Source organism: Sceloporus undulatus, chromosome 1 (genome assembly GCF_019175285.1).
Source record: "Sceloporus undulatus isolate JIND9_A2432 ecotype Alabama chromosome 1, SceUnd_v1.1, whole genome shotgun sequence".
Taxonomy (NCBI): domain Eukaryota; kingdom Metazoa; phylum Chordata; class Lepidosauria; order Squamata; family Phrynosomatidae; genus Sceloporus; species Sceloporus undulatus.
This window is the reverse complement of record NC_056522.1, coordinates 289,496,220-289,519,566: the sequence shown is the minus strand read 5'-3', so window position 1 is coordinate 289,519,566 and position 23,347 is coordinate 289,496,220. Positions and strand designations below refer to the sequence as shown.

Sequence of the window (23,347 nt, the reverse complement as noted above, 5' to 3'; positions counted from 1 at the left end):
ATGTTTCATCTTGTCTCACAGCTGTCTCACAGTGGATGCACCATCGGCGTTTGAAGCTCAACATGTCCAAGACGGAGCTTCTTGTCTTTCCTCCTAAGTGCACCCTTCAACACTCCTTTTCTGTCTCTGTGGACAACATTTCTATTCAACCAGTCCAGCAAGCCCGCAGTCTTGGTTTTATCTTTGATTCTTCTCTGTCGTGTATCCCTCAGATCCAGACCACAGCCAAGGCTTGTAGATTCTATTTGTACAATATTGCCAAAATCCGACCATATCTCTCCGCCTCTACTGCCAAGATTCTGGTCCATGCCCTAGTGGTCTCATGACTTGATTACTGTAACATCCTCCTGGCTGGGCTTCCTCTTTCTCACCTCCGTCCCTTAATTTATGTCCAGCATTCAGCTGCACGCATTATCACATCCGCCCACCGCTCTGACCACATCTCTCCTTTCTTGGCATCCCTTCACTGGCTCCCCCTCCCTTTCCGTATTCATTACAAGCTCCCACTGTCAATGTTTAAAGCCCTCCATGGGCAGCCCCCTCCTTACTTATCAGATCTTCTTTCTCCTCACCTTCCCACTCGGGCCCTCCGTTCTGGTAGTCAAGGTCTGCTGTCTCAGCCCAGGATTTCCTCTGCCCCTTCTTGGATTTCCCCCTTTCACTTGCTGCTCCTCACTCCTGGAATCTTCTTCCCCTGCGAGCAAGGGCCATCACTTCTTTAACCAGCTTCAAAACAGAGTTGAAGACCATCCTGTTCAGAGAAGCTTTCCCAGGCATTGCATGATTGTCACTTGCTATTTGATGTTCTTCTGTTGCCTGTCTTATTGAATCATTTCCTGTATTGCTATGTATTTTATATGTATTATCCTACTATTTCTTAGATTGTATGCCATAGGCAGGTTTACTCTTTTATATTTATTGTTTTTATGTACAGCACTATGCAAATCTACAGCGTTATATAAATAATAATAATAATAATAATAATAATAATAGATCCTCGTTCCCCAATCTCCCTCCCACCCTGAAATACCATTAAAAACAATTTCAATAAAATGCTTAATAAAATAGATCGAAATCAAGGTCCGGTGGGTACAGCTAAACAAGTGGAGAGTGAAAAGTCTGAGGAGATCAGTTTGGGAAAGCCTCCTGGAAGAGATCCATTTTTATTGCCTTTTTAAAGGCCTCCAAAGATGTTATATGGCGGATCTCATCTGGCAGGTCATTCCAGATTTTTGGAGCGGCAACAGAAAACGTCCTCTGGGAAATCATCTTCAGTTTAGTTCTCTCTAACTGCAGTAGGTTCTTCCCAGAGGACCTGAGAGTGTGGGAAGGATTGTATGGGAGGAGGCGTTCCCTCAGGTAAGCAGGGCCCAAGCCATGCAGGGCTTTATAGGTAATAACCAAAACCTTATACTGTGTCTGGAAGCCAATGGGCAGCCAGTGTAGGGATTTTAATATAGGGGTAATAGAATCAAATTTGGAACTCCCTGTCACTAATCTGGCTGCCATATTTTGGACCAATTGCAGCTTCCGAACACGGCATAAGGGTTGCCCCATGTAGAGCGCATTGTAGAAATTGAGACGAGAGGTTACCAGTGAATGTACAACCGTTTCTAGGTTTTCCCGTTCCAGGAACGGTTGTAGCTGGTAAATCAGCTGAAGCTTATAATGGGCACTCCTGGCTGTCACGTCCACCTGGGATGACAGCTGAAGCGATGAGTCCAGGAGCACCCCAAGCTATGGACACAGTCCTTTAGGGGAAATGTGACCCCATCCAGAACTGGAGAGCTTTTCACCATACCCAGATTGGGATTGCCTATCGGAACTCATAATCAAAGCATCCCCAACAGATGGCCATCCAGCTTCTGCTTAAAGACCTCCAAAGAAGGAGAGTCCACCATATTCTGAGATAGTGTGTTCCACTGTCAAACAACTCTTACTGTCAGGAAGTTCCTCCTAATGTTAATGTTCCATGTTCTTGTCTCTGGAGCAACAGAAAACAAGCTTGCTCCATCGTCAATGTGACACCCCTTCAAATGCTTAAACAGGGCTATAATATTACCTCTTAACAGTCTCTTTTCCAGGCTAAACATATCCAGCTCTCTTTATCATTAAAATATGCAGGGATGTTTATCAGGTTGTAGCTGCAACATTGATTGATTTAGTCTTCTTTAGCTTTACTCTAATTTTTGACATTAACAGTTCATAGTCTGTGCCACAACCCTGTTCTTGGTCTATTTTTGCCAAGAAAGTGGCACTTCTCCATTTTCCGTGTACAATTATTTTGTCTACTTAATTTTCTTTTGGCTGTCAGCAGAAGTCTGTGTAAATAGTTATCTTTTTAGTTGCCTGAAGAATGTGTTTCTAATGAACAAACTGCTGAACAAAATTCAAATAGTCACTTTCTTGTTTCATTTCTTGGTCATAGGCCAATTTTTCAACATTTGTCTTGCTGTGTTTCCTACTTTTGTGTTCCAGTTACCTATGACTATCAACATGTTTTGGTTTAGGATCAATTTCTGCCTGATCTCCAAGGCAAAGTCTTTAAATTTCTTTCTCTTTTTCCTCCAGCTTTATTTGTCTATAGTCAGTGCAGATCATCTACAGACAGAGAGCAGAAAGAAGTGATTGCATTCCACAACTTCTTTATATTCCACCAAGAATTATGGAGGGATAATAGAAGGAAGCCAATACAATACAATTTCTAATGTGCCCCCTAAGAATGCTGCCCCTCACTCCTGGAACCTTCTTCCCCCATGAGCAAGGGCCATCACTACTTTAACCATGTTATATTATTATTTAGTACTCCAGAAGACATATTCTATATATATTGCTACAGTATAACTTCTTGCAGGATTGTGACTTTATAAAGATACTATACCAATTAACTCAATTTATAAAGAATCTGAAATCTTATCTACTTAGGCTGTCCTTGGCCTTGAAATACGCCATGTTACAGAAATTGTAAAATCCAATTAATTAAAATCTGAGATTTTTGTTGGTGGTGTTGTTTAAAAGTTACACCGTTGGTAGCCTGGCTTGCTTGAAAATAAATATTAGTTCATTTGTGAAGTGTTTGAAAGTCAAAGTATTTCCACACAGCCTAAACAGGAAAGGTAAACGTGAGGTCTCAAATTACTTTGTGCTTCCAAAGCATATGAAACTCTTACCCACTTCTTTGCTCTGCAAGCAAAGTTTTGCAGGCCCAGAAGAGGAAAAGTACTCACACATGGAACTTAGACAGAATTACTGAATGACAGAACAGTTGCATCTACCAGTTCTTGGCATGTATATGTACACATACACAACTATGTTTTGCTACACTGTTATAAGCTGAAAACTGCATATGTTATTATTAATTTTAAATGCATCACAGCCATTTCAAAAATGTATTTCTCTGAAGAAATAAAATTATGTTTATATTACCTCCTGGTAATACTACATTCACTTGTGCTGTTGCTGTTTACAGCGCAGAATTGTAGCTTCTGCACTGTCATGCCTCCTTCACTTAATGAGTTCATCTTCACCAGAAGATGAACTAGAAGAGCCACAGTAGATGCTTGACATATAGCCAAGTCTTCCTTCAGTTCAGCAGGTCAGAGAGGGTTCAGAATAGGAAGAGGAGCTTGAGAGAAACTAGACAGCTATAAAGAAACTAGACAAGATCCTCTAGTTCAAATATATGCCATCATATTTCCAATTTCTATGTATGGTTGTAAAAGCTAGACAGTGAAGATAGCTGATAGGAAGAAAACCAACCATTTCAAATGTGTTGGAGAAGGGTTCTGTGGATACTATGGACTGCCAAAAATAAATAAATGGGTCCATGGGCAAGCCAAGCCTGGAGTTTCTAAGAAGCCAAGATAACTAAATTGCCATACAGGAAGGCTCTGTACATGATAGTTTAGGGACCAGAGAATTGTCAAAAGGTAAAATTGTGTGAAAAGTACAACCCAGTCTGGTGTTTGTTTTTTTTAGCATGTAAATGCAAGATTGAATACTAGATGGTTCCCAGTCCACTGAGAGAAAAGAAACTGTACACTGAGTAGACTGAGAGAAGAAAACCAGTTTTCCAAGTTATGTGAGAGGGAAAAACAATAACAGTGTATGGTCAAAAGAGCAGGCCGGGGTTAAAAAGGTGTGGAACATGGCTATGATTAGGTCTGTCAAAATAGCAAGTCATCAAAAAGTGAGGTTTCAGAAGGTGGGGGATGCCTGTACGTTGGTCATATCATGGAAGGATATGACCTACTAGTGAAGACAATAATACTTCATGAGGTAGAAGGCAGTATCAAAGAGGAAAGGTGCATTACCAATGGACAGATGCAAGCATATAAGTTGAATAGGTAGGGTAATAAGATGGAGCCTTGTCTGACCCCTTTGCCAGTTGAGAACCATTCTGTTTCTCTATGTTCTGTTCTGATGATGGCCTCTTGTCCCAAGCACTCCCATTTCTTTAAGGGCATTCCATAGCCTTTCATGATCTATGCAGTCCAAGGCTATGCTATAGTTTATAAAGCACATGCTGGTTTTCTTTTGAAATTCCCTGGTGTACTCCATTATCCATCATATGTTTGCAACGTGATCCGTAGTGCGTCTTCATTTCCTGATCCCTGCTTGGACCTCTGAGATTTCTCTTTCCATGTATGACTGAAGTCTATGTTGTAGAAATTTGAGCATAATTTTGCTTGTATGGGAGATTAGTGGTTCTATAGTTGGTGCAATCTTTTGTGTCTCTGTTTTTTGTGAATAGGAATGTATATTGATCTTTTCCAATCTGTTGGCCATTGTTTTGTTTTCCATATCTGTTGATATATGTTGGTTAGCTCTAGACTTGGCTCTACCAGTATGGACTGCAGCCGTTCGATTGGAATATCATCTGTTCCTGGAGACTTGTTTTTTGCCGTTACTTTTATTACAGGTTCCACCTCACTTTTTAGAATTTGGGGTTCAACTTCATATGGCTTGTCATTCCGTGTGCACTTTATGTTGTAATCTCTTTTATATAATTCTTCTGTGTATTGCATCCAATGTCTTTTTATTGCTTCCTGGTATTGAATTATTTTATTTTTATTGTCATAGAGTGCCCCAGTCCTTGATTTGAACTTTCCTTTGATTTCTTGTATCTTGTGGAATAGGTCTTTCGTTCTTCCAGTTTTGCTGTTGTCTCCTATTTCTCTGAATCAGTTGTTGTAACAGTTTTCTTTATCTTTATGCACTAGCTGTTGTACTGTAGCATTCATGGTTCTTAGTTTATTCCTATCTCCTTTTGGTTTGATTTCTCTTCTTTCTTTTATTATTTGTAGAGTTTTATCTGTCATCCATGGTTTCCTCACTTTCTTTTTGTCTGTTGGAAGTGTCTGTCTGTCTTTTATTATGTCCCTGGCTTCAGACCAAAGCTCTTCCAGTTTGCAGTCTATTATGTTCCTTATATTGTCAATGAATTATGTGGAGATATTATTTAAATTGTATTTTGGTATGATGACTGGTTTTGTTTTCTTCCTGAGTTTTACTCTTATTTTTGATATGAATAATTTGTGATGTGTGCCACAGTCAGCACCTGATTTAGTCCTTATAATTTATATAAGGGGCACCATTTTACTGTAGCATTGTATATAATGGGACTTAAGCATCCACAGATTTTGGCATCTATGGAGGGGTCCTATATCCAAATGTCAGCAGTTACCAAGGGCTCGCTGTACTAGGCAGTAGAAAAAAGAGTGAGTGAGCACACATGGGTGATAGCGCCATGTGTTTTGTAAGGTCTAGTAAAATAAAATAAAATAAAATTTTCTTATGCTTTTGAGTCCACATAAAAGACCAAGTTTCTCCTCATTCAGTGAGATAGCACTATGATGAGCATCCTGTTAGTCACAGATACATGAATATGTAAGTGTGGTGTACACATGCGTAGGTGTCCTTTATTTGGATGGGATTCAGGGAGCTATTGCCTAGCCCTTTGCACCTGACCCCACCCCACCCCACCATCTACCAAGGCCTAGGAAGAGCTGTTGCTGCTTTCTACTGGGGAGAGGAAGGAGAAGGAAGGGAAATCATATGATGAACATGCATCTACCCTGGAATCAAAGGAGAAGAAAAGTAGGTTATGCTCTATCTTTCAGTGCACCCTTGCCCTGCCCTCCCAGCTGAAACCAGCTGCTGCATCATCATCTGAATTTCTTCCCCATGACATACACACAAACACATGCATTTAGCACCAGGAACATCGGGACACTTCCCAGAGTTTGACAGCTACTAGTTGTACTCTGCTTGCCAGGATCCACATCTAGCATGTAGGACCTCTGCCCTGGTTTCAGAATGTGTGTATGTGTGTGTGTGTGTGTGTGTGTGTATTCTTACATGGGAAGACCAGTCCACAGAGGGAAAGGAAACTGCCAGTTCTCATGCACTGCCAGCTTATTCCAGTAGGGCAGCTTATTCTGAGAGCAGGATGGAGAGACAAGTATATCAAATACCTGGGTTGGCACATTACCCCCCCCCCCAGCCATCTCTGGTTGTATGGAGTAAACCCCCCTTTGCATTACCACTTACATAACACCATCAGTGGAAAGACAAGGGAATCGGATGTTTCTGCATGTGCCATGCTACAATACAAAAGTACATCTATATACTACAAGAGGAGGTTTCTGATGCTGGATTTCCTTCTCCCTGGATGCAGGGAGGTGAGGTTGAGTTCTTTGGCCCCACCTCCTGAAGCCCCACCCCCAAAGCTCCAGCCCCACATCGTGTGATACCCCAGTGCAGGACGCCACTGCCTCTGAGTATATACAAAAGAGGTCTTACTATGTTACTGTGTATTGCAGTGGTTAGAGTATGGATGGAAACTAGTTAGAACCAAGTTGAAAGCCCACTGTTGCATGAAATGCAGTGGCTAGCCACTTCCATATAAAACAACAGAAAGCTGGAGATTTGTTGTTGTTGTTCACTGATACCTAGGTTTAAATCCTGATTCAGTCTGAGCCTGGCCTGTACCTCAGGCTTCCAGAGAGAATGGAGGTTAGTAAGAAACATTAAGCCTCAAACTCATTGGAGAAAAACATCCTTGTTGTAATCACAGATAGGAATGCTACTGCTTGCAACTTTCCCCCCAATACAGATAGAAGTGTAAAGGCCAGGAAAAGATAAACATTAACTTAAAATGGGTGCATAAAACTTTTGATGAGGCAATGTCTTTTACACAAGCAATATTGATAACTATATATTAGTTGTCTTAAAAGAGATGGATCCATCAATTATATCCTTCTAGATTTCCAGAGTCTGTTCTTGTTACTTCCCTGCCACATTTAAGAACAGGAGCATGCATATATTTATCCTTTTGTTTCATTCCAATGTTCCAGCTGGCTCCCTAAAGAAATGCAGAAAATACTTCATAAAAATATCTTTAAGATTTCTTATTTGCCTTTAGTAATTTATAGCCTACTTGTTCTGTTAAATCAATTCCGTAAGTCCACACAATAATAAGTAAACATGTATTTAGACTGTAGGAGGTGAAACTTACTCAGTCTCCGAATTACTATAATGTACACCCACACATGCACACATAATAAGATGTTGTAATAAAAGGAGCTGACATTACATAATAGATCTAATAGAAACTATAGTAGCTTTTGCTTTAATTTGTGCTAATTCTTGGTATTTTGTTAAATGCTGAACCATAAATAAATGCATCTTACTGGAACATGTTCCTTGAATATTAATAAATCCACTCCCTCCCATTTTACAATTATATTGTTGCAACCTGGTTTCAGCAAGCAAAGTTGTTGGTGAAAATGACAACTGTCCTGAAATTCAGTTCAATTGTTACCTAAATCATATACCACATTGTCTAACAAAAAATTTTACCACATGACTTACCCAGGTTGATTCCCAATATGCATGCATTCTTCAGTGAGTGTGACTTTTGTTATATGGATATTTATTCATTTAAAAAAGAGATAAACCTGCATACTTCAGAACATACAGAAAATATCTAACTTGGAGGAATGCATTTTATTGTAATGGTTTAAACATTTTGGAGAAACACTAATTGGAAAATAGTATTTTATTTATTTATATCATTTATATCTCACTTTTTCCCCCAGAGGGACCCAAGGCATCTCACAGATAAAACCTTTAAGATTATTATAAAATTCGAACAATTAAAATATCTATATATAAAATCACATAAAATACACAATATAAAATATAATATAAAACCACATAAAATATACTCATGTTTAAAACAGACTAAAAAATCATGCTGCTATACATTATCTACAGAAAGTCTGCCAGCACAAAAATGCTTTTACTTGGTGGTGAAAGGTCAGTAGGGAGGGGGGCAGCCTAGCCTCCCGACGAAGGGCATTCCAGAGAGTAGGAGAAGCCACCAAGAAGGCCCATTCTCTTGTCCTCACCAGGTGAGCCTGTGATTTTGATGGGATCGAGAGAAAGCCTTCTCCTGCAGATCTTAGGGCTCTTGCAGGTTCATATGGGGAGATACGGTCTCTCAAATTGTCTGGACTCAACCCATGTAAGGCTTTATAGATCATGACCAGCACTTTGAATTGTTCCTGGAAACAAACTAATAGCAAGTGGAGCTATTTTACAAGGGAGTTATATGCTCCCTTTAACTGGCCCCGGTCAGCATTCTGGCTGCAGCGTTTTGAACCTGCTGAAGTTTCCAGACAGTTTCCAAAGACATTCCCATGTAGAGTGTATTGCAGTAGTCAAAATATTTGGTTGGTTTGGCTATGATGATAAACCATGATTCAGTATGATGAGAATGGGGGCTCCTGAACTGTAGAAAATGTACCACTTCCTGTTCCTTCCCCAGTGCAGCCATATGCAAGAGTTCAACAACTTTCACTTCAGTTTTGATTAACTACAGCTTGCTGTGTTATCAACCCAGCAAATGACAAACTAGTTAGTCTAAACTATGATTTGTTGCATACAACCACATTCAAGCCATGGTTTAAGAAGCTGTCTTGTTTTCTCTAACCATAATTACTATTAACTTAAGATGGTGGACTAGATTCTGGGACTTGTGGTTAATGGAGAAAATTGCACATAATAAGAACAGAGCAAGAGGCTTACACTCTGGATCGACCTTTCATAAGATTTGGCACCCATTTATTGAATACATCTAGCAAGATTTAGTCTCTAGACATCCCCCAATTTTAGCTAAATTTTTATGGAAAGATTTTTTCAGGATCCCTGAATATACCTTTTATCTATAATTTTCAGAGCCTTATCTGGGTTATTGTCTTTATTGTTGTTTTGGTATACTGTTTGTTGTCATGTTTTGTTTTAGAATGTATTCACAAATTTTAATTTTAAAAAACCCCTACAGCTTAGGGTAAGAACCAGTGTGGAGACCAGGGTTCAAAACCCGACTCAACCATAGAAACCTACTGGATGACCTTGGGGCACAATTGCTCAGCCACTTTACAATTGCTGAGCCACAGCAGAAGACAAAATCAAATTTCCTCTGAATAAGTCTTGCCAGGAAAACCCATGATAGGATCTCCTTAGATTTGCTAAGTTGGAAAGAACTTGAAGGCACACAACAGCATTTTAAGGCAGTTTAGCAGATAACCTATAATTAAAATCTTTCTATAACTTATCCTTATTATAATGAACCATAGTTTCACATTCTATTTAAACCAGATTGTATGGTGTGTTTTTTTCCTGTCAGAAATAATGATCTATCCTTTCTTAATATTCTGCCTGAAATGCCCATGTTATTCCTGTCATACAGTTTTCTTGAAGCTCTGCACACTTTATACTACTAGAACACCACCCCATCCCTTCAATCCCACTGGGGAGAACACTGCACTAAGGATATATGAAACCAGCTGCTCTTTTACTATGGGCTTTAGTCCTGTGTTCTCAGACATCCATGGAAACCCCATGGAGTCTCAGATGCTCTTGCATTTCTGAATAAATTCTGTACAGACAGTTTTTAAAAATGAAATATGCCAAAATACAAAAGACCTGATACAAAAACAGAATAGAGAATAGGTTTCTCCAAGCTGTACAGCAAGTGGGATAAACCCTCTTCTGCCTAGAAGGGAAACTGATAAAATGTTTCTATTTTTTTATTTTATTTTTTGGTTTCATTTCCACCATGAAGTCTTTGGAGAAATTCCAAAAGGAGAGAGGAAAAGGTTAACAAATCTACCATTGGCTTTTGTTGCCTTTGTGCAGCATCCTCCAAGCTGAAGCAAGATTTGTATATCCAATCCCTGTTCTGTCAGCTTCTTTTGTTCTGTTCTCTACACTCTCCTCCCAAAGTCCCCCTTTATTTTTTTTCTGTCTGCAGATGGTACAGCAGAACTGAGAAGGCTGTTCCAAATGAGCTATAATAATAGTATTAAAAAAACTATTGCAGACATACCAAAGGAATAAGGAATAAAAGAACAGCTGGACCAGCAAAACAGAAGAAAGTATTTCAGATCACCCATAATTAAAACAACTATAGACATGCCAAAAAGAGGATATAACCCAGGTTGTTTATGTTCCTCCTACTAATCCCTTGATTCTGTTTTCTGGTTTGGGGACTGCATCCATGAAGTCAGAGTAGCAAGATCAGAGTAGCATAGCTCTTGCCAGCCACTTTTTGAGAGCCAGAGCATTATTTAATTCACACTCAAATTGTTTCTGAAAGTAGAAAAATGGGCTGCTGTCCAAAGTTTTTTTAACAACGACAACTGAAAAGATTATATATGTGCAATTTACCTGTCCTTCAGTAATAGTGGTCATAGCAACATGGCATGGATGGAAGCTTACTACTCATGCAATATGAATGCCTACCATTTTCTCTCTGTATATATTGGAAAGGATACATTGCTCATTGTACAGTTGATTACACAAAAGGCTGTTAGTCACTCCAGCTTTGAGGAAACTATCATTTCCTCACAAACCAACTTGCTCTGAATTGACATATTTTTGTTTGTCTCTGTCAATTGACACTGTTGGGATTATTGTTGTTGTGAATCAGTAAATGCAGCTGGAGTCCATGACATGTAGTCAATATGCAGTCCTGTTGGATCAAGAGAGGAAGACATAGTGGATTAAAAATTGTGATAGATCCTGCATAATAGCCTATCTCCACAGCAACCATCTCCAGAGGGAGGTGTAAGTAACCATCTACTGGGTGAGGATAAAATGCTATGCTGAATGGGGAAAGATTCTATTAATTATTTCCTTGACTTGTTTAATTTGATTATTTATATTGTGTACATGTGAGTACACACACATGTGTGTATATGCACATAGTTTTGTCCTATATTGTTACACTTTTAAATTCTTATTAAATAGTTTCTACAACAACCATAGGCCCATCTGCACAAGACAAAAGATGAAAACCAAAGAAGCTCACATGCCAGAAAAAACTAAACAAAAGCCAAGCTAAGCAAATCTGCCATGCCCACCCATAAAGAAGATATTCACTATGAATTACTCCTTTCCTACAATGTCTCACAGACCCCAAACAAACTAGTTTGCAAATGTATGCACACTTACTCTTCAAGTAAGCCATTGGGTTTAATGGGACATACCTCTGAATATCCCTGCATAAAAGTTTCCTGTGAATAAACTCATGGATACTTTGGTAGTACAATCATGAATGCACATAGAGAGTTTGCACAGTATCACTCCTCAGGGGGTGCTGCAAGCTGTAACCATGTCATTACAAGGAAAAGGAAAGTGCAGAAATAGTCTGCATTCAATTAATTTGGCAGGGAGAAGGGGAGAATTTTGTCCTTCCTAAATTAAGCACATAAATTTCAGGGATTCGCTACTTAAAATAGTAGTTCTACAATGTGATAAATGGGAGTCCCTCCATTTATCAGGACCTTCTTTCCTGGGGGAGGGGGTACTGTAATATGAGGAGTGATGACATCACTGGTGGTGTGAGGGCCATCAGCCAATCAGAAGGAAGTTTGAAAAGAACCTTCTGGATGATGGTTGAAAAAAACTGTTTTTTTTTTTCCTATTCTCATAGCTCACAAGTGTTTTAGGTAGTCAGGCTGTTTCAGTCTATGTACCTCAGGAATGGCAAAGTATTGTCCATCATGTCTACAACAGAAGCTGACAGTGCTCAATCTCCATCAGATACCACAGGTGGCCTGGGAACACAGATGCTGCTTCAATATTTATGGGCCCAAGTGCTAGTTACACTCAACATCTTTCACGTACAACTGAATGAGAAGGACAGAGAAATACGATAGCTCCAATCTCAAACTGTACATGGGGAGATAGAGGACAACTCTACATCCCTCAACCTCGCTGGTACCCCACCTACAAGGATGGCGATGACTTTGAAGATTTCATTGAAAGTTTTCAAAGAGCTTGTATATATCAAAAAGTCCCTAGGGATCATACATGCATGACCTTTGCCCACAACTCTCAGGAGTTCTATGAGCAGTGGAGTCCAGCATGACATGAGACGAGATGCTGGATTTTCAGTTCTTCTTGGAGAGAGCTCAACAATGACATGGCCTTAGCCTAGAGGCACCAAGAAAATGCTTCAGGGCAACAGCCAGGAAGCATGGCACCTCTTACAGAGAACTAGCTTATGCTGTTCAACATGAGAGGGAGATTGGGCTTCAAGGGGCTAAGCCAACTTCACTGGAGAATGCCTGCTTCTTCTTGACCTGGAATAATTTTTGGCACATGCCCCTTTGGATCATGTCTGTTATGTGCCGGACAAGGAGCCAAGAACACTGGAAGAGGCTGCAGTGGCTAACTGCAGGACATTCCCTCAGGTCATGGCCAGAGTATCACTTTGCATACAAAGCTGACTCATCACCATGTGCAGAAAGATGATAATTTTAAACTGGCACAACTGCCCTGACCTGATCAACAGTGATCTTCTAAACCCCAGGGTCAACCAAAGGACAAGGATAATATGAAATGTTTTTTGTATAGGGAACTTAGCTATCGTAAGGCCCAATGTAAGCAGACATCTAAGTTGATCCAGCTGGTGGTCTTGTCCAATTCTGATGCAACTAAAACTGGCCCGGCTCTTGATCCTGACCTTGGCAAAGTTCCTGAGCACAGAAGACATGTGTTATTGGTTGGCAGAAAGGAAGTTGTGCTTACAGAGACCCAGGTGCCCAACTTTCAGCTCTTCATCACTCTTATGTGGACCCTGGCCTCATTGATGACCATGTCAGCATTACAGTGACAGGTTACAGGGCACCTGCAGCACTATTGCCAAATGCCAACTGATTAAGTGTTCTCAAGGTGTCCCATACAGCTCAACAGGGTGGAGTGGGATCATAGAGAACCTTCCCATGTTGATATTGGGTTCCTCTGCTTCTGTTTTATTCCCTGAGATGGAATTTAAGACAGGATAAGAAGCAGAGAAAACCTTCGCATGTGTGTTTTTCCTCATTAATAACATTTGCCTCTGATTGTCTGGCCATACTTTTTGACCATGCTTTGATGTGAGTCAGCCATATGTGACCCAGTTTTCATCTCTAAAATGTTGGAGGGTATGCAAACCTCAGGACTGCATAAGATGGAACTTGGCAGCCAATGTGGATTCATAGTACTATAATTGTGTAATATGAAGTTTAAGCACATAAGAGTCCTGCGTAATTAGAGCAATAGCAAGTTCATTTCTATACCACTGATCAGTGAACTAAGCACTCCCTAAGTGGTTTACAATGTGTGGGCTAATTGCCTCCAACAAGCTGGGTACTCATTTTAGCAACCTATGGAAGAATGCAAGGCTGAGCCGACTTTGGAGCCCTGCTTGGGATCAAATTCACAACCTTGTGACTGCAGTACAGGCATTTAACTATTGGGCCATCAGGGCTCCCTTCAGTAATGAACAATCAATTATCTAGTTCAGTATCTTGTTTTCCACAGTTACTAATGAAAGAGTGCTGGGAAAACCAATTAGAAGGACAAAAAGACTCTCTCTGATTGATACTTTCCAGAGCTGATTGTTTCTAATAGCTAGAAGTGGCTAGAAAGTTGAATCTTTGTGTACATTTACAGCACTATATAAGTAAAGCATAATCATCATCATCATCATCATCATCATCATCATCATCTATTTCCAGTCTGTGAGGAATTTGGATAAATCCATTCTGTCATACTTTTGTATTAATCTGCATTTTTAAAAAAGCAAAAAAAAAAAAAACCTCTAAAAAAGAACTACTGAGTTCACAGTTTTATACTCATTTCAATACTTTTTAAATTTTTGAGACTCAAAAGAAATGTACTACACAAGTAATAGAAGTGCAGGAATTGTATCACAAAGATTTGGGAAGTATAGAAATAGGTTACAATGTCCCAGTCTACCTATTAGTGAACAAAGTGTAAATCAGGTTTGCTTAAAAATGCAAGTTTGTTCACTTAAAAACAAAATCTTCAGTTGTGGCCTACTAAAGATGAAATCTACTCTGTATTCACACTGCAGAATTAGTTCAGTTTGATGCCACTTTAACTGTCATGACCCAGCATATGGAATCCTGGAAGTGGTAGTTTGTTGTAGCACCAGAGAGCTCTGACAGAGAAGGCTAAATCTCTCACAAAACTGTATTTCCCTGAATTTCAGAGCATTGGGTCATGGCAGTTAAAGTGGTGTCAAATGGCATTAATTCTGCAGTGCAGATTCAACCCTAGATATTCCAGGAACACATCATGATGAGTAACTGTTGATTGGTTCATCCTCCATGAATTTGTTCAATTTCTTTTAAACCCACTCACCTATTCTATAGTCACCATTACATCTTGTCGCAGCATTACAGATTAACAGTTTAGCTTGTAAACATGTACTGCAAGTGTGCTGCTTGAATATGGATGAAAATGGTCCTGCTGGGAAGTAGTTATAAAATTTAAATAAAGAACGGGTGGAAGTATCCACACTTATTTTAAGCTAAATTGTAATTTTGTATAAAATATTTTTAAAAAAATTATTGAATGCACTTCATTTGTTTTCTGTATAAATTTCAAAACACTTAATAAAGATTATCCAAAAAAATATTACTTATGTCTAGAAATAGAACAAGTTTCAATGAGATTAGATATTTTTGTACTGTCCTCTTGTCTGTAATATATCATTGATTCCAGAAATCTTGAGAGCTATGGTGGCTTCTAGTGAAAATTGTTGAGATGTAAATTATAGGTTTTTTTAAAATAACAACAACAACAACAACAACAACAACAACAGAAAGCATGCAAAGCCTTTTATCTGTGCATGATTTTAAAGGTATTAAGATCTACTCCTTCTTTTGCAACCAGAGCAGAATTAAGCAATGAAACAATACTGGGGTTTATATATGTTGGGATATTTTATTTTTTCGGAAGGGACTGATGTATTCCCTGCCAGAGGTGTAGTGACTTGGCCATTCCAGACTGTAAAGGGCCTGTCTGTGTTGCTGAACTGTAGTCCCCAACAGGTGCACTTCTTTGGAGAATTTATTTAACGTCTGCAGTAGATTTGCTTCACCTTGGCATGAAAACTGCTGACAGTCAGTAGGGGGGATCAAATGAAGAAGACAGGCTACCCAAGATCTGTCTTGAGAAAGAATTAGTTTCAACATCAGCTAACATCTCCCTTCAGAAATTTCCAAATGTTCTTTTAATGCAGGCATTGAATTAGGTATGAAATGCAGTTTGAAACATCTTTAACCAATGAGGATCTGATATAGGTGTACAAATTGATAGACTTGTTCTTTGTTCAGTAACAGTAACATAGTATCTAGCAAATGCTGAATGCCACAACTCATATGAAAATTTTTTGTCACTTCTTCTGAAAATGGAATATCAGTTTTTAATCTGTCTCCATTTTGAACAGAGATAATAGTTCAGCAAGGCAGATTTAGGATATTCTGATCAAGACTGCTTAAGTAAATGTGAAACTTCAAACACTAGAGAACTTGCTTACTACATCCTTGAATGTCAGATTTAGGCTCACTTTTTAAAAAGAATTTAGCATCCTTATTTTTTTTTTTAAAAAGTCACTGAAAAATTAATGAGAAACAATATTTCATATTATAAGGAACAAATTAGTAAACTATTCAGAGGATTGTCAGGTGTTTTTCAGTGAAGCCTGCTTGTTTTTAGAAGATTGCACAGTTAACTGTGAATGTCTATGACTGTTGAATTACCAATTTAGCTTAACAAAAATCTCTTGGTTTTTATTATTGCATTATACTTAGCCATCTGGGTTAAAATATGTCTCTTTTAAAGTACTAGAAAATACATAGTTTTTTTGTGGGGTTTTTGGGCTATGTGGCCATGTTCCAGAAAAGTTTCTTCCTGAAGTTTCTCCAGCATCTGTGGCTGGCATCTTCAGAGAATGCTTGCCTGGCAAAAGTTGGAGATTATATATATATATAAGGGTCTGCAAAAGAGGATTGATGTCTGCTTGATAGTGCTCATTGTCTACTGGGAGATTTCTCATTTGCATTTGTTGAATCTTTGTCTTGATGTCTTTCAGGACTGGTAGCCAAACCTTGTTTACTTTAAGGATTTCCTTTTTTCTGTTGAAATTATCCAGATGTTTGTGGATTTCAATGGCTTCCCTATGCATCCTGACATGGTAGTGGTTGGCATGGTCCAGAACTCCAGTGTTTTCAAACAGTATTTTGTGCCCAGGATGGTTTGTGGCATGTTCTGCTACTGCTGATTTTTCTGACTGACCCAGTCTGCAGTGTCTCTCATGTTCCTTGATTCCTGTTTGCACACTGCGTTTGATGGTCCCTATGTATTGTCCGTAGCTGCATGGTATGCGATAAACTCCTGCGGCTGTGAGAGGGTCTCTCTGGTCCTTGGCTGAACCAAATCCATTTGCTGGATTTTCTTCATCGGTTTGTAAACCATTTGAAGGTTGTGCTTCCTCACTTTGCCTATTCTGTCTGTGACTCCTTTGATGTATGGTAAGAATACCTTCCCTTTGGGTGGCTGCTTGTCTTCACTTCTCTGGGTATTCCTGGGCCTGGCTGCCCTTCTTATGTCTGAGCTGGAATAACCATTGGCCTGTAGAGCCTGGTCCACATGCTTCAGTTTATCTTCCAAGAAGTTGGGTTTGCAGATGTGTTTTTCTCGGTCTACCAGTGTTTTGATTGTGCTTCTTTTTTGTCCTGGGTGATGGTTGGAGTTCTTGTGCAGGTATTGGTCTGTATGTGTGGGTTTTCGGTTTACTGTGTGACCCAAATGTAGGTTCGGTTTGCAGAGGAGTAGAACATCCAAAAATGGCAGTGTTCCTCCCTTTTCTTTTTCCATAGTGAATTGGATGTTGGGGTGGATGTTGTTCAGATGGTTCAGGAATACAGCCAGGTCTTCTTCTCCATGGCTCCAGATGGTGAAAGTGTCATCCACATATCAGAACCAAATTGTGGGCTTTTTCGGTTCTGTTTCCAGGGCTTGCTTTTCAAAGTGCTCCATGTAAAAATTTGCTATCACAGGGCTTAGAAAATACACTTTTACATGTATTTTATTTTTTTAAATAGCTTTCATATTGACTGTTTAAATAAAGTGTTTGGTCATAATGGTCATGTATTATTGATATTTATATAATACAAAATACAGCTTTGACCTATCTTTTAAAGGTACATTTCGATTTTACATGACTTCTCACAGGAAGTGGCTTGTCTGCCTTCACACAATTCATGTGAAATGTTGGGCCATTCTGCAGTCCTGATACAAAGCTAAGCCATTGCCAAACTGCAGAGAATTACCCATTAATAATCTTTATCTTGGAAAGAAAAACAATAACTTGCTTTTATTAAATATCACAAAGTAATGTGTGCAGATCCATTTTTGAAAAGAAAATAATTAAGCACTCTTTTCATCTCATAGATGTTCCCATTTCATTTTCCAGAGTGAATTTCCATTCTTTTAATTATGGCAGAACTATTATGGTATGAATTAGAAACGATGTATAGGAGATAATGGGTCCATGGATTTTCATACTTTTTCTGTAATATTTAAAGGGGACGTACTTGTGGGCATAGTTTGCACACTGATTTCGGTCTTTCTGGTATATGTTTCTTGCTCTTTGACTTTAACATGCTATAGAAAAGATGGAGCAGACTTGGTCTTGAAATCCAAGAATCCCTCTTTTCTGTCACATGCAACCTTACATTTAGGTAGGGGGACACTAAATAGTAACCCTAATATAAAATCTAGTGTTTTATATTCACAATGCAAATAGATTGAAACCAAATTGTGAATTATTTATGTTTAAATTGTGTAACTCCACCAATTCCTTTTCCAGGTTGGCAAAACTTGTTTAGGAAATCAGAACAATTCAACCATTCCACAGCTGAAGGTGGCAGCAACAGACCCAGAGTTGCAGGTATTAATTGTGTTCTTAGTTAAAAAAAAGTTGAGAATATCTGATTGTCAAATATTAAATTCTAATGTATTCCTTCAACTTGTTCTGAAGTGTCTATTACACACACACACAAACTTGTGCATAATAACCAAAGCACTAATCTCACAAAACAATGGCCTCATAAAACAATGCCTATAAAAATGAGATCCATTTCCCCCTGTGAATTTAGTTACAGAATTCTCACTTCCAAACAAAAATTATTACTGTTTAATCAGTAAGTCTTATTTTTACAGTTAACTTACAAAAGATTCTTCAGCAAAGCCTTTAATTAAGGCAAATTTGTGGAAGTGAGATACAGGGTTGGAAAATTTTACTCTCTTCCTATGGCAACAGCCCTCTAAGCCATATCTCATACTGGGGAAAGGACATGATACAAAAGTCCCATGCTGTGACCACACAACCTCCACTCACCCAGGAACATGGCAGCCACATGCTCCTGGCCCTGATCTAGGCCACCACTGCAGTCCTAAACCGTGTGTCAAAAAAGGAGTGGTATTTTACCGCTCCTTTTTGGGCCAGTTCTGGGATGAGGCATGCCCAAGGCATGTGGCATCTGTACACCATGCCCCCAATGTGACCCAGTGGCAATTCTTTTAGGCCATTTGTTTGAGGCCACTGTTCAAAATGGGTCCACAGATTTTAAGAGATCATAGAATCATAGATACAGAGGCTGTAGTTAGGTAGGGTGGATCAATAAAAATTGGAATCACTACCTTGTGAAACAGAAGTGTTTTCTGCTAGTACAAAGTTGTCATTAGATACAACCCATTGATTTTTTTCACAACATAAACTACCGTATTTTCCAGCGTATAAGACGACTTTTTGACCCTCTAAAAGTGGGTCAAAAATTGAGAGCCGTCTTATACGCTGGATAATAAGAGAGCCCTATGACCCAGTGCACTTACCTGGTTGTTCTGTCAGCTTCTCAGGCCTCTGGAGGCCTTTGGAAGCCGGCGTGAGTGTGCATGCCTGGCTGTTGGCTTCCAAAGGCCTCTGGAGGCCTTTTGCAGCCAGCGTTTGTAGGCATCAGGGCCCCTAAACTCACCCTTTAGTAGCCCAGGGCGCTGCCTGCATGTGAGGCAGGCTTTGCAGACCTAAGCAGAGGACTGGGGAGCTGGGGAGCTGGTGCACATAGCAGCTTGCTCCCCCTAGTGGTTGAAGCATAAAAATAATAAAAATTAAAATTAAAAATTAAAAATTTTATATATGCAAGAACTTGCTGTGATTGGCTGGTTGTTGTACACTGGGTACCACATATAGTACAGCATCAGTATCTGTACCTGTTCATACAGTACTGTATAGAAATAGCCAACAGTCAAAACCCCATCATGGCTTCACCAGCAAGAAGAAAGAAATATGAAGCCAGTTTCAAACTTAAAGTTGTAAACTTTGCCATGGAACATAATAACTGTGCTGCTGCAAGACAATATGGAGTAACAGAAAAGATGGTTCAGGACTGGAAAGCAAATGAAAAAGCATTAGGGAGTATGCCAAGGGGTTAGTGTGCATTAAGAAGAGACACCCCACATTGGCCAGAACTCAAAAAACATGTAGCAGACATGGTGAATGAGCATCACCAAAATGGTTATGTAGTGACAAGAAATAAAATATGTCTGTTTGCACTTCAGTGGGCCAAATCTAACCCAGATCACAGCAACAGATTTAAGGCCACTGTATCCTGGTGTACTAGATTCATGGAAAGGCATGATATGGTACTGGGGCAAAAGACGAAAATTGCCCAAAAATTACCTGCAGATCTTCATAGCAAAGTAATTAGTTTTCATCGATACATAATACAACAGCACACTGAATACGGCTATGCGTTAATCAGTATTGGAATTATGGATGAAACTCCAATGAATTTTGATATGGTTGGAAATAAAACTGTCCATCAAAAAGGTGAAAAAAAATTTAAATTAAAACAACTAGACATGAGAAATCCAGTTTTATAGTGGTACTAGGATTCACAGCTGATGGCACCAAACTGAGACCAATGATTATTTTTAAAAGAAAAACAATGTTGAAACTCAAGTTCCCTGTTGGTTGTTTTGTACATGTGAATGAAAAAGGCTGGATGGATGAAGAAGGGGTAAAGCTATGGCTTGATAATGTATGGAGCAGGTGACCAGGTGGACTTATTCAAAAACATAGTCTACTGGTGTGGGATATGTTCAGGACTCATTTAACTCCCAGCACCAAGCAAAGGCTTGCAAGACGAAACACAAATGTGGCGGTTATTCCTGCAGGATTGACATCGTTGGTACAGCCACTGGATGTGTGCCTAAACAAGCCATTTAAAGATCGCATTCGAGAACAGTGGAATGAATGGATGGTTAGGGGCAAAAAATCATTCACAAAAGGAGGAAACATGCGTGCTCCACAGTTGGATGTTTTGTGCAAGTTTGTCATAAAAGCCTGGAATGATATTGATGCAGAAACAGTAATCAAGTCTTTCAGGAAGTGTGGCATATCAAATTCATTAGATGGTATGGAGGATGACTACTTGTGGCAAGATAAAGTTGAATCCGAAGCTGAGACCACACCATCTGATACGGAATTCAATCCATACAATGACTGCCTTACAAGTGTTTCACAATATCTCATTGATGTATTTATGGTATCAGATGACGAACAGGAGGATTTTGAAGGCTTTCCTGTAGAAACACCATAGCTTGTGGTTACGATGGGCATTGCTAACTCACCAGGGACTTGCCCAGCACTTGCTCTCTCTCTCTATTGTTTATTATCTTCCTCCTATCATCATCAGTTCCAGTTTGGTTGACAGCTTAGAAGACAAACAGCATGGCAGCACTGTTTCTTTTCAGCTTTAGAGTGAATTGGGAAAAGTTTAATCCACTTACACTGTTCTATGTTTACATGTTTGATGACAAACAGCCTTATGTTTATCAGTGACAGTTTTCCTGTCATAAGCATTAGAATTTAAATTACCATATTGAAAACAAATCTGATGTTTTTGAAATTTTTATATGGTGTGCATTGGAAGAGGGGTGGTCTTATATGGCAAGTATATCCCAAACTCTATATTTTAACTGGAAAAGTTGGGGGTCATCTTATAGGCTGGAAAATACGGTATTTTACCTTCTCTGTGGCCTTTTACTTTTGGGGGCAGGAATCTGTCTTTTGGGGGAAGGAACGACTGAGTTTAATTCCGATTGTATTTTTCTCCATACATTAACAGAAATCACACAGTCCTCCGTGGATTAAACCAGAAATGAAAAATGCAGCAGAGAAGAAAGAAAACAACCCTGAAGCACTGACAAAAATCAAGGGAAAGACTCTGTAAATAGCATCCTCATATCTTAAATTTTTTCTTCATTTGCTCTCGTCTTCATCTTTATAGTCCAGAGGCATGAAAATGTATCAGATTTTTTAAAGCATGCAGTTTTTCACTATTTTATGGATGTTTGTAAATTAGTCTAGAAATTTCTGAAATAGATTGATGATTAGTATCTTTCAGCAATAATCCAAGAGAAATGGATGTTGGGGGAAAATGCTTTGTAATACAGTCCAGTTTTTTGAAATATTATTCTGCCCTGATCTGTAACTTGCTTATTATAAATCACTCTGTTTTGTAAAGAATTGCTATTAAGAATTTTTATTTTATTAACCAATCCTGTTTCATAAGAATCATTATTGCATACTAAGATCTATAGTGGTATACCAGTGAATCTTTGCACTCACATTTAAACAAATCCAGTAAGAAAAACATTATTTCAATTTTCTGATTGCCTCAAATTAGTATGTAATGTCCAAATACAATTATGTATAAATGGTAATCTTGTTATCTAAACAGCTTCTCTGAAAATTTGGGTATTCTGTCTATTTCTATAAAGTAGATTCTAAAGTACATAGTTAGAGAAAACAGCCCACCAAAGTAACAACTCAATTCTCTTGAAAGTTACAGGGCTTTATGAATAACAAATGAATCTCATGCTATTGCTTCTAGTGGAAGTAAGATAAAATTTCCATAAAATTGCTTAGAAAGTAAAAAGGTGTAAAAGTCATTGATACAGTGCTATTAGGTGATTACCGTCCAGATCATATTAACAATGTTTGTTTTTTAAATCAACTAACCTGGTTACCTATTTCTTCCTGGACCTAAATGTAAATTGTTTCTCATACTGAAGAAAAAAACTCATGTAAATGATTGCCACATATTAAAATAGGAAAAAAAAAACATCATGTTCTACATAACTAGAGTTGAGTGGGAGGGATAGCAAGATTTGGAATTAAGACTGCTGCAGTTTAGCCATTCCACTTATGTGATAGTTTTCTCTGGAAAATCTTTTGGAAGTGGGAGGGTGTTCCTTTCCTCTTCTGACCTTTCAGTAGGCTAAATGAGATTAGGGCAGGGCACAGAGCTCATAAATCCATCTGGTGCCATCCAGCCATGGAGGGAGAGATGCAGGCTCAGCTCCATCCAGTCCATCTGGTGCCATCAGGGCATGGAGGGAGAGATGCAGGCCCAGCTCCAGTGGGCCTGGCCTAGATTAAGGAGCCCTCCCTCCAGTCCATCTGGTGCCACCAGGGCATGGAGGGAGAGATGCAGGCCCAGCTCCATCGGGCCTGGCCTAGATTAAGAAGCAGAGCCCTCCCTCCAGTTCATCTGCTTTGGTCCAGGCCTCAGAGGGAGAGAAGAATTGCTGGACCTGGTCCCCTTCCCCACCACCATTCCCTTCTCCTTTTGTGTCATGTCTTTTTAGGTTCTAAACCTGATTGCAGGGAACTGTATAATTAATAATAATAATAATTGTAAGCCTCTCTGCGAGCCTTTAGGGCTGAAGGATGGGGTATAAATATCTTAAATAAATGCCATAAATACCACAAATAAAAATAAAAATAATGCTCTTTGATCCCTACCCAGAACACTAGCTAGACAGTATTGCATGGATACTTAGCTTCTCCTTTCCTTTCACTACACAAGGAATGGGGAGAAATGAAGAGCATGTTTGAACATCAACTAGAATG

The 23,347-nt window shown here is 39.1% G+C and overlaps 1 protein-coding gene across 3 annotated transcripts in view; it reads left to right on the top strand.

The window, feature by feature from the left end:
• The window catches only part of LUZP2 (leucine zipper protein 2), a 469,570-nt gene extending 447,612 nt beyond the window's left edge, over nucleotides 1–21,958 (top strand). For all 3 annotated transcript variants that reach the window (XM_042446122.1, XM_042446121.1, XM_042446120.1), the window contains 2 exons: nucleotides 18,239–18,319; nucleotides 21,558–21,958. In XM_042446122.1, the coding sequence (XP_042302056.1) occupies nucleotides 18,239–18,319; nucleotides 21,558–21,662 (186 nt within the window). In that variant the 3' untranslated portion in view covers nucleotides 21,663–21,958. The remainder of the gene's footprint in view (nucleotides 1–18,238; nucleotides 18,320–21,557) is intronic.
• Nucleotides 21,959–23,347: the final 1,389 nt, after the last annotated feature.